General features: G+C 35.6%; 1 protein-coding gene across 10 annotated transcripts in view; it reads right to left on the reverse strand.

Annotated features, from left to right (window-relative positions):
• DMD (dystrophin) overlaps positions 1-16,738 on the reverse strand; it is a 2,259,748-nt gene that overhangs the window by 2,138,034 nt on the left and 104,976 nt on the right. For 9 of the 10 annotated variants that reach the window (XM_036992004.2, XM_036992005.2, XM_036992003.2 and 6 more), the window contains exon 1: positions 3,950-4,203. The exons of the other annotated variant lie outside the window; for it this stretch is intronic. In XM_036992004.2, coding sequence (XP_036847899.2) covers positions 3,950-3,980 — 31 coding nt within the window. In that variant the 5' untranslated portion in view covers positions 3,981-4,203. Of the gene's footprint in view, positions 1-3,949; positions 4,204-16,738 lie in introns of those variants that run through there. 10 annotated transcript variants of the gene reach the window in all.

A 16,738-nucleotide genomic window follows, 5' to 3' on the forward strand; every position in this document is an offset into this window, starting at 1 on the left:
AAAAAGGCACGTGCAAAATTATAATATGCTGTAGTATATGTGACAAACTCTTTATACTACAAATTTCTGAAGAAAAGCCAATCATTTTAGCTGTTAATTTTGAAACTATATAGTTTGTATATGAATGATTCATGAAGAAGAAGATTACTCTCCCCTTGAGGAAAGGATATCAGAATCTTTGAAAGACATTTTCACTTTTAAGATTAACAAGCGGAAGCTTGAAAGTTTACAAAGATAAAGATTTTAAGGACAATTCTACGTGCAACAGAAGTAGACAAATCTCTCCCAAATTGGTAATAACTACACTATAGCACTGCCAGCTTCACTTTCATATCTGTAATAAACTTGAGAACTCCAAAAACGTGTTAAGAATATTACTCTGTCAGTGTTGTATAGCGTGAAACTCCAAGGAAGTTCAATGTTCTTAAATGAGGAAAAGGGCAAAGACCACAGGTATTGGTTGATGTGCTTGCTTGTTCGTATTCTGGGGACCAGTTTGCTGCATGGAGCTTACTCCTCAAAGAGAAGTGTTTTCATGGAATTCTGCTGTGGAGTTTGGTTGCCTTTAATACAAAAAAGTCTTCTCATTTCCCATAGTGCAGCACATGATCCTCCCAACAGAATGTTCCAATATGAACCAACTGTCTTGATAACAGAACCCAAATCTCCTAGGACTACAGGAGGACTTTGTGAGAAAGAAAAGCACTGCTTCCCTCTGCATCCAATCAAAACCTGAATGTACTATATAAAAATAAACCAAGGTCATCATTATTCTTTCTCAGTGTGATTTGGCTTTCCTTCAAATTACATACCCTGTATATCTTAAATAACTGTACCGCCTCCATTAACTGAGTTTGACATCACTTTAATCAATGTGTCTTTTCAGAATGAAAGGCAGGAATGTCAAATTCCTACTGCTATAAATTCTTTTAACCCTCTAATCTGCATTAAATAAGAGCCTGTCTTTGAGAAATATACTCCTTAAAGAAATAGAACTAGCAACAAGTTTTATTTTAAATGCAACTGGGAAAATATTTAACCACAAGGAATCTCTTCATGCAGAGGTGATGTCCCACGAAAATTTCAAAGCTTAAGGCCTGAGGCCCTTCATTTATACTGGCCCCTCCCAAAGTCCTACCTAATTTGCATTATTTTTCTTAAAAGAGTCCCCTCCCTCCAACAGTAAAACCTTAGGCCCCATGAAACCTAGGTCTGCTCCTTCATGGTGTGTTGGACAGAGAGAACACACATTAGTCTTATTTCTCATTTCTTAAAAAATGATCTGTTTGAAATAGAAAGTAAAAAACAAGACCACAAAGTTGTCTTTAAAGAAGGGTTAATTTCTAATTAATTTTCAATGTCGTCCTTAAGTAACTTAGTACTCTGTGATTTAATTGTGTATATATGTGTTTATGTAAACATATATGCTCACACCAAAATACCAGGATTCCTGTATTTGCAATGAATGAAAGAAAAGTGGAAAATATGATTAATTATTTTTAATAAGTTAAGAGAACATTACAGTAGCAGGTATAAGGGGAAGGAAACTTGGAGAAATCACTTTGTTTTATTCTTGTGATAAAGCCATGATGAAAGATAATAAAATAGAATTAAAAAAACACCTGACTTCCAAGAAAATAAAGATTTTAATCTCTTTTATTAAACTGCACAAATGGTTAAGAACTTGACAAATTGTTTCACATGTAGCAAATGACTTGGACTACAAGAACTTCGAATGAATACTTCAGGACTAAAGAGGAAACCATATTAATAGCTCCATCCAAATGATGAATTTCAGTATTGTCTACCTGGAATAGTATCAACACCTTTTTTCTTAAGTAAATTTGTACAAAACACTTGGTAATTTTTTTTTAGTTTACAGTAACTTCTACATGACATTCTCTATTGTATTTTCTATAATGTTAGGCCATGTAAGACATACAGGAAACTTATGAAATTAAAAAGTGTATTATCTATTTAGATGAGCAATCTCTTTCTCAGAGTTGAGATGCTCTTAAAAGACTGCAAATGAAATTCTAAAAGACGATTTTATTAGACCTCAAGATAACTTAAATAAAATAAAAAATGCAAATAAAATGTGCTTGCAGTGAACTATTTGGATAATTCTTTGCACTGCAATATAGAAGTAATTCTAAAAGTAAACCGTACTTATGTTAATATAGTGATCTTCTCTATAAATTGGCAACCTTTTGCTTAAAAAACTGACCAAATGTACTCTTCAAAGATTTTTTGAAGGCAATTTAAAAAACTGCATTCAAATGTCAATATATTCAAATAGCGGTGTGTTGTCAACTAGTAAAAGTTAGTGTACAATATACTCTTGCAAATGTATCTTCATTTTCTCTTACCAATCGCATTGCCATATAGCATAAGTACTACCTGAGAGTTTTAAAATGTACTATAGGTAAGTCTTACAGGGCTTATTGCAAAAAGATTAGCTTTCTTCTACTTCTAATTAAGACTTTAAAAAGTTCTTTGAACATCTATGGCAAAGCACAGAGTAGCTATCAACTTGCTTCATCCCAGAACTGCATAGCTGCTTTTCTTTCTAAATTGCTCTACACACTGGTTTATGGTGTTAATTTCATAGATAATATCCATTGATCAATCAGTATGTGTACTGCAAAGAACAAATATACACTACTGTACTTTTGTAATACAGAAATGGAATAGTTTCTCAGAAAGCAATTTTGATGCTTAACAAAGAAATTTATTAAATAAGGGGAATTATATCAAAAAAATGTTTTGCTATAAAATCTGGTAGCATCTAGTGTGAAATCAATAAGTGGACAATGTAATTTTTTTCCCCACAAACTTTTCTCAGAGACAAAACTTCTGTTGTGAGTCTTTTTCCAGAAGTTTTGAAGAGTGACTTATTTGGAGAGATTTCCTTTCTTCCTTCTAAATTACAGGCTTTGTCCTCATATCTATTTCAGAATAACTGTAATCTTCAAGTCATAGGTAGGGAAAAAAGAACAGAGAGCCCCTTTCATCCATCTTTTTGGGACACACTGTACTTCTCATGTATTATTTTTATATATCATTTTTACTGCTGTGCCACAGTCAATTTTTACATTTTTCATTAGTCATCATGACTTTCTTAAAATAAACAAAATAGTACTTTACATAAAAGCCAAACTAGAAAGCTTTACTAAAAAGCTAGGTCATCAAAGGCATGAACCACCACGGTGACTTGACTGAGAAATATAATTACAAGTCCCTCATGTTTTCATGTTGTTTTTCAACAAAGTGTTTGGTCACTTGCCAGTGCAGATCATATCATTATTTGGAAAATTTTTCATGATCTGTTACAGAAAAGAACATTCAAAATACTAAATGCAATATGAGAAAGCAACTTTGAAATTAAATATTTATCAATACTTTTCTCAACTTCTACTTACCCATCACAATTCATTTTATTCTTCATTTTCCCCCATGATATGTGAGCCCAATAAAATTGTTCTAATCTTGAGACCTCCACATGTCATTCCTATACAGCAATAAGTTCATTGAGAATGTGACAGGTCACTACCCCCCATGTAACCATTACTGAATACCAAAGTACCAAATCATCAAGATAGCACAGATGCACAGACTATTTCACAGCAATTCAAATGGTTTGTTACAAATACTCTAGGCCAGTTATGTATACTCCAGTACTTCAGTGGTTTCTTAAGTAAGGAAGATATGTTTGGCTATATTTGCAAAGAGAAAAGTTAAACTCTACCTCATTTCTCCTGAAAAGTTTTCCCAGTGAGAAACTGTACACCTGCACATATATGTGTACAGTACATATAAGATAACATTTTTACTTATTCACAAACTACCATAATAATTTAAAATCAATCTGCCTAATCAGTAAGTGCCACAAACTAAAAGTTACATCATGGCAAAAAAAAATGTATATTTTTAGTTTCTTTGTACTTACAACAGTCTTCTACTTCTTCCCACCACAGCATTTGGAAAAAAAAATGTGTATATCAAGGCAGCGATAAAAATCCTGGTGAATTTTCACCCAGCTTTATTGCTCCGATAGGTTTAGGAATGATGAGAAACCAAACAACTTCAGCAGCCTTTAAAAAATAACACTTCAGTTTTTCCTATTCGTTTTTCTCTGAAACTAATTGCCTCCAAGATCTGAGTCCTGTAAGGGGAAAGTGAGTGATCCCAACACTGAGTGAGTCAACATAGTAACTGATGCCAGGATTCTGTAGAGGCCCTTAGATATTTCAAATTCCAGGACCTGCGCAGAACTGAGTGACCCGCCTTTTCTCTCAAGTTGGTTTCCCATAATAGGACTGCTCATGGCCACGACATATAAGGTTGTGCTTCCAGCATGGCAAACTCTGTGAATTCAAATAATATTCAACTGTGTCCTGATTAATATCCCAACCAGAAGAGTACAGTGGACAGAGTCCCTGTTCTTAAAGCTTTCTAAACATAAAAACTCTCCACTATAAACTACAACAATACTTTCTGTGACTTCCATGCATGTTTCTAAAATAACAGATCATAAAACACTGATCCAGAACAGACTTTTAAATGTCTTTCCTTTTTTTGCTCTCTCAACAATACTAGATGAGATTTCACTGTACTGAACAAAAAATAAAATGCCTGGAATAATCTGTACATTTGTTATGCATCCACTGTCTACCACATTTAATATCGACCCTGGGGATCCAATCAAAAGTCATGTATTGATGATGCCAAACAGTCTAAAGAAGAGAAGAGACAGCCAAAACGTAACAGCTGACCTCTGAAGGCAGAATGTGGAGAGGTCTCATGGGACAAGGATGCTGCTAAAATGAAGAACACTCTTATAATGCAATGAAAAAATATTCCTAAAACGCAAAATTTCTGTTGGAGCATATAATGAAACTTTTTTGCTAACAAAGCTCTCTTCACTTTCTTTTGTGACAATTATTAAAACACCATTCCCTTAGTGAGTTAGTGATGAATTATTTAATGGTTCTCAAAAGAAGTTTTTTCTGTACTAAATGAACACAGTTGTAACACGTCATGCGGCATATTTGTAAACCATTCTTTGCCAATCGAAGACGTCTCTTATTTTTATTCTTAATGCTCCAGGTAAAAGCCAATATTTATAGGTAACATTGGTAACCCTTTTTGGAAATTGGTATTTCTTTTGCAATTATAGAAATCTCTGCTAAAATTATTTGAATGTTTTTATAGTACCATTCGTTAAAGTGACAGACTCATTTTTCTATGTCAAATGTTCAGTTGCTTGGCACAAAATAAATTAGAGATAAAAATAGAAAAGAACTGACATGGAGGTGCACTATGACGTTTACCTTAATAGTTAATCATAAATTTTGTATCTTAGAAATTCATCACCATAATATCACCATTTTCCCAACAAAATCTACATGAAACAAAACATAAGGCTTAATTTTAATTTGAGATAACAGTATAGATTTGAAATGTTCTTCTCCATAGGTCATCTCATTTCCTCTCCTTAGTGTGGTTGTCTGAATATGCATATAAACAATTTCACAAAACAAAATAAAGTCTAAAGACTGATACGGAACCAAGCCTGCATGTTAGCATCAGTGTCCTGTGAGATAGGGTACAATAATGTATAAGTTTCTGTACACTTTGCATTGTGAGTTTCCTACAGATATAAACCCACATTTAGGTCAAGGCATATGTATAGTTTATCCTTTATTTGTAAAGTGTGGTCCACAAAGCATCAGAATCACATCAGAACATTTTAGAAAGAAAAGTGCACATGAGACCTGTAAAATAAGAAACTCTAGGAGTCGGACCCAGTACTCCATGTTTTACAGGTAACTCTAACACATGCCCAATTTTGAAAAACCCTAAGTGTATGCTTTCAAAAACATATGTGGCTCCAAATACACCAAAAACTTGTCTTGGTTGACATCTGAAGTACCAAACACCATCAGATCTGAATGCCCTGGGTACATCTAGTCCTTCAGTCTTAGTCAGTAATCAGAATTTATCAGGCACCTACAATAAATTCTGCATTAGTGTGGAATACATATACTTCCCTCAAGGTTTTATGATCTAGCTAAGAAGAGACACTTAAAATAACTGAAAAAAGTGAAAGGCACACTATATAAAATTTAGCCCAAGTAGAGTGAATTCTAGTTCAGACTTTGTCACTATTTTCCTGAGGTCCTTAGTCACTTACCTCTCTCATTTAGTCCTTACAATAACTACATTGGGGAGGTCTTAGGAGCCCTATTATAAAGATGACTGGCGAAGGAATTTGCTGAAGTTCCTGATGTTAATAATTGGTAGAGTGCAGTTTTTAAAAATTTATTTTAGTTTTTAAGTAATTATAGACTTGCAAAAAGTTGCAAAGATAGTAGAGAGGGGTCACATATACTCTTCATATAGTCTCCCCCAATGGTTACACTTAACAAAAGCATAATGCAATATGGAAACCAGGAAATTGACAATGATACAATCTGTGTGTGTGTGTGTGTATCTACATGTATTTGTCATTTTATCATACATGTAGATTTCTGTAATAACCTCAATCACAATGCAGAGTGGCTCCATCCCCATAAAGATCTTCCTTGTGCTACCCCCTTGAAGTCACACTAAACACCCTCCCCCACTAATCTGATCTCCATCATTGTAATTTTGTCATTTCAAGACTGTGAGATAAATGGAATCATTCAGTATGGGAACTTTTGAGATTAGTTTTTTCAGTTTGCAATAATATTTTAGAAATCCACTCAAGTTATCTGCATGAACAAATTGTTTACTTTTACTGCTGAGTAGTATTCCATGTTATCATGTACTAATTTGTTTAATCATTCATTTCTTGTAGGGCATTTTGGTGATTTCCAGTTTGGGGTTGCTACAAATAAAGTTGTAAAACAATCACATACATTTTTTTCACTTCTCTGGGATTAATGCCTAGGAGTACAGTTGCTGGGTCATATGGTAAATGTATGTTTTTTTTTTAAAGAAACTGCCATGGTACAACAGAGGGTCTGTGCGATTTTATATATATGCCAGCAATGTGAGTGATCCATTTTCCATGCATCCTCTTTGGGGTTTGGTGTTGTCAATTTTGTGTATTTTTTATTTTTACTATAAGTGTGTAGGAACACACCATGGCTATCTAAATTTGAGTTGCCCAAATAGTCAATGACATTGAACATCTTCTATCAAGCTTACTTGCCATCTGAATAAACCCTTCAATGAAATGTCTGTTCATCTTTTGCTCACTTTACATATTTAATGGCTGAATTTGAAATTTTCCTTGTATATTCTAGATGTGAGTCCTTTGTTAGATAGGTGGTGTACAAACATTTGCGTCCAGTCTGTACCATGTCTTTTCATCCTCTTAATAGGGCAATTCCAAAGCAAAAGCTTTTAATTTTTTAATGTCCAACTTATCACATTTTTTTCCTTACATGGATGGTGCTTTTAGTGTCATGTCTAAGAATTTTTCTCCAAGCCTTAATTCATGAAGACTTTCTGTTTCTAATTTTTTTTATCATTTTATATTTACATTTAAGTCTGTGATCAATTTTGAGTTCATATTTGTATAAGGTATGGAGTTTAGGTAGATGATTTTTTTTCTTACCGATTTCCAACTGTTCCAACATCTTTGGTTGAAAAGAAAGTTATTCCTTCCACTGAACAACTTTTGTACCTTTGTCAAAAATCAGTTGGGCATATTTGTGTGCAGCTGTTTCTGGGATTGTGGTTCTATCCTGATTAATATGTCTATCCCTCTGCCAATTACACACCACCTTAATTACTGTGCATATATAATATGCCTCAGCATTAGGTGGAGTTCTTCCTCCCAGTTTCTTCTTTTACAAAATTGTTTTAGAAATTCTTGGTCCTGTGTCTTACAATATAAATTTTAGAGTAAGCTGATTTACAAAGAGGTTACAGATCAGACTATGAAATATCTTTTGGTAGGAGTTATATTAAATAGATCAATTTGGAGACAATTGACATTTTCACCATATTGGGTCTTCTAATCCATTTACCACAGCAGATATTTCCAATATTTAGGTCATCTTTAATTTTTTTCATCATACTATATTTTCTAACAGTGCTTTATATTATGATTAGATTGTTTTTTCACATTTCTAATATACCTACAATGGCATTACTACCTGTTATGCATATGATTGCACAAAGAAAGGGAGAAGAGCAGAAGTTCCCAAATGATAGTTTTGAAAAGAAGCACATTTTAAAAATGTCCATTAACTAAACATGCACCATATGTGTACATTGTTCAAATCACTTTAAAGTTGAGGTGAAGTCAAGATGGAGGCTTGAGTAGAGCAGCGGAAATATCCTACCAAAACCAGATATATTTTTGAAAATATAACAAATATAACTATTCCTAAAAGAGAGACCAGAAAACACAGGACAACAGCCAGACTACAACCAAACCTGCGAGAACCATGCGCCTCACAAAGGGGGTAAGATAAAAGCCGCAGCAAAGTGGGACCCGAGCACCCCTCACCCCAGCACCCAGTGGGAGGAGAGGAGTCAGAGCAGGGAGAGAGAGGTAGCCCAGGAGTGCTAAACACTCAGCCGTAGCCATCCACAACAGAGCACAGATACACAGTGCATGGTGTGCAGGATACTAGGGGAACAGGACAGTAAGACATGGGAGTGGGTCTCTGCAGCTGAAGCCCGGGGCACAAAGAAAAGCAAGTGCTTTTTGAAAGTCTTAAAGGGCCAGGGATCCCACAGATGGACGGAAGCATCCCGGGACACTTAGCCCAGCAGCTAGGAATCCCAGGGAACTCCGGGTGCCCTAACTGCCTGGGCAGCAGCGCTGCTCGGTGGCCCCTCACGGTGATAAACAGCCTCCTGCCTGTCTCCCCTCTGACGTGGCTACGCCAAATTGGAGCAGCAGACTGAGGCAGGCCATGCCTATAGCAACTGCAGAGCTTAACTCCACAGTGGCCAGGCAAGAATCAGAGGCCCCGGCTGCACGCAGCTGCCCAGCACAAGCCACTAGAGGTCGCTGTTCTCCCAGGACAGGAAGGCCACAAACCAGCAAGAAGGGACGTTATCCTAGCTAACATACAGCGCCAGCCCGGCACAACTACCTCTATCGCCATGAAAAGGCAAACGTATTTGATACAGACAAAAATCCAAGAGTCAACCCCTGAGAAGGAGATAGACCTAACCAATCTTCCTGAAAAAGAATTCAAAATGAAGGTCATAACCATGCTGACAGAGCTGCAGAGAAATACACAAGAGCTAAGGGATGATGTCTGGAAGGAGGTTACAGAAATGAAACGATCTCTGGAAGGATTTATAAGCAGAATGAATAAGATGCAAGAGGCCATTGATGGAATAGAAACCAGAGAACAGGAACACATAGAAGCTGACACAGAGAGAGATAAAAGGATCTCAAGGAATGAAACAATATTAAGATAACTGTGCAACCAATCCAAAAGGAACAATATCCACATTATAGGGGTACCAGAAGAAGAAGAGAGAGAAAAAGGGATAGAAAGTGTCTTTGAAGAAATAATGGCTGAAAACATCCCCAAAATGGGGGAGGAAATAATCGATCAGACCACGGAAGTACGCAGAACTCACAACACAAGGGACCCAAGGAGGACAACACCAAGACACATAATACTTAAGATGGCAAAGATCAAGAACAAGAACAGAGTCTTAAAGGCAGCTAGAGAGAGGAAAAAGGTCACCTACAAAGGGAAACCCATCAGGCTATCATCAGACTTCTCAACAGAAACCTTACAGGCCAGAAGAGAATGCCATGATACATTTAATGCAATGAAACAGAAGGACCTTGAAACAAGAATACTGTATCCAGCACGATTATCATTTAAATATGAAGGAGGGATTAAACAATTCCCAGACAAGCAAAAGTTGAGGGAATTGCCTCCCACAAACCACCTCTACAGGGTATTTTAGAGGGACTGCTCTAGATGGGAGCACTCCTAAGACTAAATAGATGTCAACAGAGAAAATAAAATCATAGCAAAGAAAGCAGAGACCAACCAAATACTAACTAAAGGCAAAAAATAAAATCAAATAGCCACAAAAGCAGTTAAATGAAAAACAAAAGAGCACAGAATAAAACACCCAACATATAAAGAACGGAGGAGGAGGAATAAGAAGGGAGAGAAATAAAGAATCACCAGACAGTGTTTATAACAGCTCAATAAGTGAGTTAAGTTAGACAGTAAGATACTAAAGAAGCTAACTTTGAACTTTGGTAACCAGGAATCTAAAGCCTGCAATGGCAATAAGTACATATCTTCCAATAATCACCCTAAATGTAAATGGACTGAATGCACCAATCAAAAGACACAAAGTAATAGAATGGATAAAAAGGCAAGATCCATCTATATGCTGCTTACAAGAGACTCACCTCAAACCCAAAGACATGCACAGACTAAAAATCAAGGGATGGAAAAAGATATTTCATGCAAACAACGGGGAGAAAAAAGCAGGTGTTGCAGTAATAGTATCAGACAAAATAGACTTCAAAATAAAGAAAGTAGCAAGAGATAAAGAAGGACATTACATAATGATAAAGGGCTCAGCCAACAAGAGGATATAACCATTATAAATATATATGCACCCAACAGAGGAGCACCAGCATATGTTAAACAAATACTAACAGAATTAAAGGACAAAATGTAGAATTAAAGAATGCAATGTATTCATTTTGGGAGACTTCAACACTCCACTCACCCCAAAGGATAGATCCACTGGACAGAAAATAAGTAAGGACACAGAGGCACTGAACAACACACTAGAACAGATGGACCTAATAGACATCTACAGAACTCTACATCCCAAAGCAACAGAATACACATTCTTCTCAAGTGCACATGGAACATTCTCCAGAATAGACCACATACTAGGCCACAAAAAGAGCCTTAGTAAATTCCAAAAGATTGAAATCCTACCAACCAACTTTTCAGACCATAAATGTATTAAACTAGAAATAAATTGTACAAAGAAAACAAAAAGGCACACAAACACATGGAGGCTTAACAACATGCTCCTAAATAATCAATGGATCAATGAAAAAATTAAAATAGAGATCCTTAAAAATAGAGATTCCTTAAAAAAGGAATATATGGAAACAAATGACAAATTAAAATAGAGATCCTTAAAAATAGAGATTCCTTAAAAAAGGAATATATGGAAACAAATGACAACAACAACATAAAGCCCCAACTTCTGTGGGACACAGCGAAAGCAGTCTTAAGAGGAAAGTTTATAGCAATCCAGGCACACTTAAAGAAGCAAGAACAATCCCAAATGAATAGTCTAACGTCACAATTATTGAAATTGGAAAAAGAAGAACAAATGAGGCCTAAGGTCAGCAGAAGGAGGGACATAATAAAGATCAGGGAAGAAATAAACAAAATTGAGAAGAATAAAACAATAGAAAAAAATCAATGAAACCAAGAGCTGATTCTTTGAGAAAATAAACAAAATAGATAAGCCTCTAGTCAGACTTATTAAGAGAAAAAGAGAATCAACACACATCAACAGAATCAAAAACGAGGAAGAAAAAATCACAACAGACTCCACAGAAATACAAAGAATTATTAGGGACTACTATGAAAACCTATGAAAACCTATATGCTAACAATCTGTAAAACCTAGGAGAAATGGACAATATCTTAGAAAAATACAACGTTCCAAGACTGACCAAGGAAGAAACACAAAATTTAAACAACCCAATTACGAGCAAAGAAATTGAAGCAGTAATCAAAAAACTGCCCAGGAACAAAACCCCCAGGCCAGATGGATTTACCTTGGAATTTTATCAAACATACAGAGAAGACATAATACCCATTCTCCTTAAAGTTTTCCAAAAAACAGAAGAGGAGGGAATACTCCCAAACTCATTCTATGAAGCCAACATCACCCTAATACCAAAACCAGGCAAAGACCCCACAAAAAAAGAAAATTACAGACAAATATCCCTGATGAATGTAGATGCAAAAATACTCAACAAAATATTAGCAAACCGAATTTAAAAATATATCAAAAGGATCATACACCACGAATAAGTGAGATTCATCCCAGGGAAGCAAGAATGGTACAACATTCGAAAATCCATCAACATCATCCACCACATTAACAAAAAGAAGGACAAAAACCACATGATTATCTCCATAGATGCTAAAAAAGCATTCGACAGAATTCAACATCCATTCATGATAAAAACTCTCAGCAAAATGGGTATAGAGGGCAAGTACCTCAACATAATAAAGGCCATATATGATAAACCCAGAGCTAACATCATACTGAACAGCGAGAAGCTGAAAGCTTTTTCTCTGAGATCGTGAACAAGACAGGGAATGCCCACTCGCCCCACTGTTACTTAACATAGTACTGGAGGTCCTAGCCACAGCAATTAGACAAAAAAAAGAAATGCAAGGAATCCAGATTGGTAAAGAAGAAGTCAAACTGTCACTATTTGCAGATGACATGATATTGTATATAAAAACCCTAAAGACTCCACTCCAAAACTACTAGAACTGATATCGGAATACAGCAAAGTTGCAGGATACAAAATTAACACACAGAAATCTGTGGCTTTCCTATACACTAACAATGAACCAATAGAAAGAGAAATCAGGAAAACAATTCTATTCACAATTGCATCAAAAAGAATAAAATATCTAGGAATAAACCTTACCAAAAAAGTGAAAGACCTATACCCTGAAAACTGTAAGACACTCTTAAGGGAGAAATTAAAGAGGACACTAACAAATGGAAACTCATCCCATGCTCTTGGCTAGGAAGAATTAATATCATCAAAATGGCCATTCTGCCCAAAGCAATATACAGATTTGATGCAATCCCTATCAAATTACCAACAACATTCTTCAGTGAACTGGAAAAAATAGTTCAAAAATTCATATGGAAACACTAAAGACCCTGAATAGCCAAAGCAATCCTGAGAAGGAAGAATAAAGTGGGGGGGATATCACTCCCCAACTTCAAGCTCTACTACAAAGCCATAGTAATCAAGACAATTTGGTACTGGCACAAGAACAGAGCCACAGACTAGTGGAACAGAATAGAGACTCCAGTCATTAACCCAAACATATATGGTCAATTAATATATGATAAAGGAGCCATGGACACACAATGGGGAAATGACAGTCTCCTCAACAGATTGTGATGGCAAAACTGGACAGCTACATGTAAGAGAATGAAACTGGACCATTGTCTAACCCCATACACCAAAGTAAATTCAAAATGGATCAAAGACCTGAATGTAAGTCATGAAACCATAAAACTCTTAGAAAAAATCACAGGCAAAAATCTCTTGGACATAAACATGAGCAACTTCTTCATGAACATATCTCCCCAGGCAAGGAAAACAAAAGCAAAAATGAACAAGTGGGACTATATCAAGCTGAAAAGCTTCTGTACAGCAAAGGACACCATCAATAGAACAAAAAGGTATCCTACAGTATGGGAGAATATATTCATAAATGACAGATCCAATAAAGGCTTGACATCCAAAATATATAAGAGCTCACACACCTCAACAAACAGAAAACAAATAATCCAATTAAAAAATGGGCAGAGGAGCTGAATAGACAGTTCTCTAAAGAAGAAATCCAGATGGCCAACAGGCACATGAAAAGATGCTCCACATCGCTAATCATCAGAGAATTGCAAATTAAAACCACAATGAGATATCACCTCACACCAATAAGGATCGCCATCATCGAAAAGACAAACAACAACAAATGTTGGCGACATTGTGGAGAAAGGGGAACCCTCCTACACTGCTGGTGGGAAAGTAAACTAGTTCAACCATTGTGGAAAGCAGTATGGAGGTTCCTCAGAATGCTCAAAATAGAAATACCATTTGACCAAGGAATTCCACTTCTAGGAATTTACCCTAAGAATGGAGCACTCCAGTTTGAAAAAGACAGATGCACCCCTATGTTTATTGCTGCACTGTTTACGATAGCCAAGATATGGAAGCAACCTAAATGTCCATCAGTAGATGAATGGATAAAGAAGATGTGGTACATATACACAATGGAATATTACACAGCCATAAGAAAAGAACAGATCCTACCATTCGCAACAACATGGATGGAGCTAGAGGGTATTATGCTCTGTGAAATAAGCCAAGAGGAGAAAGACAAATAACAAATGATTTCACTCATATGTGGAGTATAAGAACAAAGAAAAACTCAAGGAACAAAACAACAGCAGAATCACAGAACCCAAGAATGGACTAACAGTGACCAACGGGAAAGGGACTGGGGAGAATGGGAGGGAAGGGGAGGATAAGGGCAGGGAAGAAGAAAGGGGATATTACGATTAGCATGTATAATGTGGGGGGAGGAATGGGGAGGGCTGTGTAACAGAGAGAAGACAAGTAGTGATTCTACAGCATCTTAGTATGCTGATGGACAGTGACTGTAATGGGGTTTGTGGGGGGTCTGGTGAAAGGGGGACCCTAGTAAACATAATGTTCTCCATGTAATTGTAGATTAATGATAACAAAAAAATGCTATCAAACAGCAGCACATGTTACAGAGAAATAAAAAAAATTCACTTTAAATTTATAATTGTTTACACATGAATACAGAACTTCACTTTTTCAAGAAATGCAAAGCATATTTTATTACAGTGAAGGCTTAACATCAGCATGTTTTCTAATTACTTTCTTTAGCCTACAGTTTTAATATACATGTAAAATGAAGACTGATCCATGCTTATATTCTAATATTACCCAGTAATCCCTGTACTGTAAAATGGGTGTAATATTAATTTGAAGGAACTGATTATGGTAAACCTAAAAGTGAGTAACAAGTAAATTCTTAAAAAATTGAAAATCTTAATGGAAGTATTTTATATACATTGGGAGGGGTATGAGTCGTTTCCACTTACCCAGTCATTTAACATAATTTTAAACACTATGATTAACAGAGCTTTACAGGATAAATAAGCTGAGAAGAAACAGGCTTGAAACCTAAGGTATTTATATAAAGTTCACAAATTTATTGACTTTTGGAAAATCATTTCTGGGCCAATTCTGCTTCCTTTCACCACCGTGATCCATAATGGTTGAAATGTTACATATTCTATGAAGGCATATATTTTTTCGGTGTTTTAAAAAAAAATCTCTTTAGCTAAATCACGTGGAGAATTGTGCTAGTTATGGGTACTTTATTGTCACTGAGGCCAGAAAAAATAAGGCAGATAGGATTCAAGCAGTTTGGTGCTTTTCATATATTACAAAAAAAGGTTGCTGATATGTTGATAGTAATTATGTTAGAGCTATAGATTAATTGGTGTATGAACTGACATATTTGCTATGCTATACCTCCCAGTCCATGAACACAGTATGCATCCCTGTTTACTTAGGTCTCTGTTTCATTTAATCAGTTTTCTTTAATTTGTAGCATAGATCCTATATATGTTTTGTTAGATTCATAAGTATTTGTTTGAGTAACTGTAAGATATTACATTTAAAATTTTGATTTCCTGTACTTTACTTCTTTAATATAGTAATACAATTGATTTTTGTTATGTCGATCTTGTATCTTGAGACCTTGCTGGACTCATTATTTTATGAGTAATTTTGTAAAATTCCTGGGATATTTTACATAGCCCATCCTAACATCTGCAAAAAAGGGATAGTTTTAACTCCTCCACCCTGATTTCTATGCTCTTCTTTACTTTTCTAGCATTTTTGTACTGGCTAGAACTATAAAGAATAGCAGAGATCTTTGCCTTGATCCTATTACTGGGAAGAATTAAAATCTTTCACATTATATTAGCTATAAGATTTCTGTAGATGTTATCAAGTTGAAGAAGTCCTCCTCTATTCCCAGTGATTTTAGAGTTTTTATCATGAATGGGTGTTGAATTTCATCAAAATATGTTTTCTTCTGCACTGATATCATGTGATTCTTTTTCAGGTAGTCAATGTGATTTATCCAATTTTGCTAAGGATTTTTGTCTCTGTGTGTATGAAGGATATTGGTCTGTCATTTTCTTTTCCTGTACTGTGTCTGGTTTTGGTGTCAGAGTGTTTCTTGTTTCATAAAATGTGTTTGGATGTTTGCCTCCTCTGTTCTTTTGACATTGATAATCCTTTCCTTTAATCTCATGAAAAATGTCACATGACTTTCTTCTGGATTATTTGGTTTCTTATAAGAAATGCTGTCATTTGATATTTTTTTTTTGCCCATAGATTAAGTGTCCTTTCTCTTTCATTGTTTTGAATATTTTTTTCCTTGATCACTAGTGTTCAGAAGTTTGCCCATGATGGGAGCGGGATCTCTTTGGGTTTATCTTGTTCCGTCAGCTTCTTGATTCTGTAGGTTTCTCTCTTTTGTGAAATGTAGTCATTGTTCAGCCCTTGTTTTTTGTGAGCACTTGTTCAGCAACACTTTCTTTTTCTCTCCTTTCAGGCCTCTGATGACATGCATCATAGATCTTTTCCTATAATCCTCTAGGTCACTGAAGAGCTGTTCATTTTTTATCAGTCTATTTTCTGTCTTGTTCAGACTGGGTAATTCCTATTGTTCTATCTTTCTGTCACAGATTTTGCCCTCTGCCCCCTCCAATCTGCTGTTGAGACCATCATTGAATGTTATTTTGATTACTATATTTTTCAGTTATAAAATTTCATTGTGTTCTAAATGTCTCGTATTTTTTTCTGAGACTTTCTATTTTTTGTTGCAAGTTTGTAATTGCT

The sequence above is a fragment of the Manis javanica genome, chromosome X (assembly GCF_040802235.1).
Source record: "Manis javanica isolate MJ-LG chromosome X, MJ_LKY, whole genome shotgun sequence".
NCBI classification, from domain to species: Eukaryota; Metazoa; Chordata; class Mammalia; order Pholidota; family Manidae; genus Manis; species Manis javanica.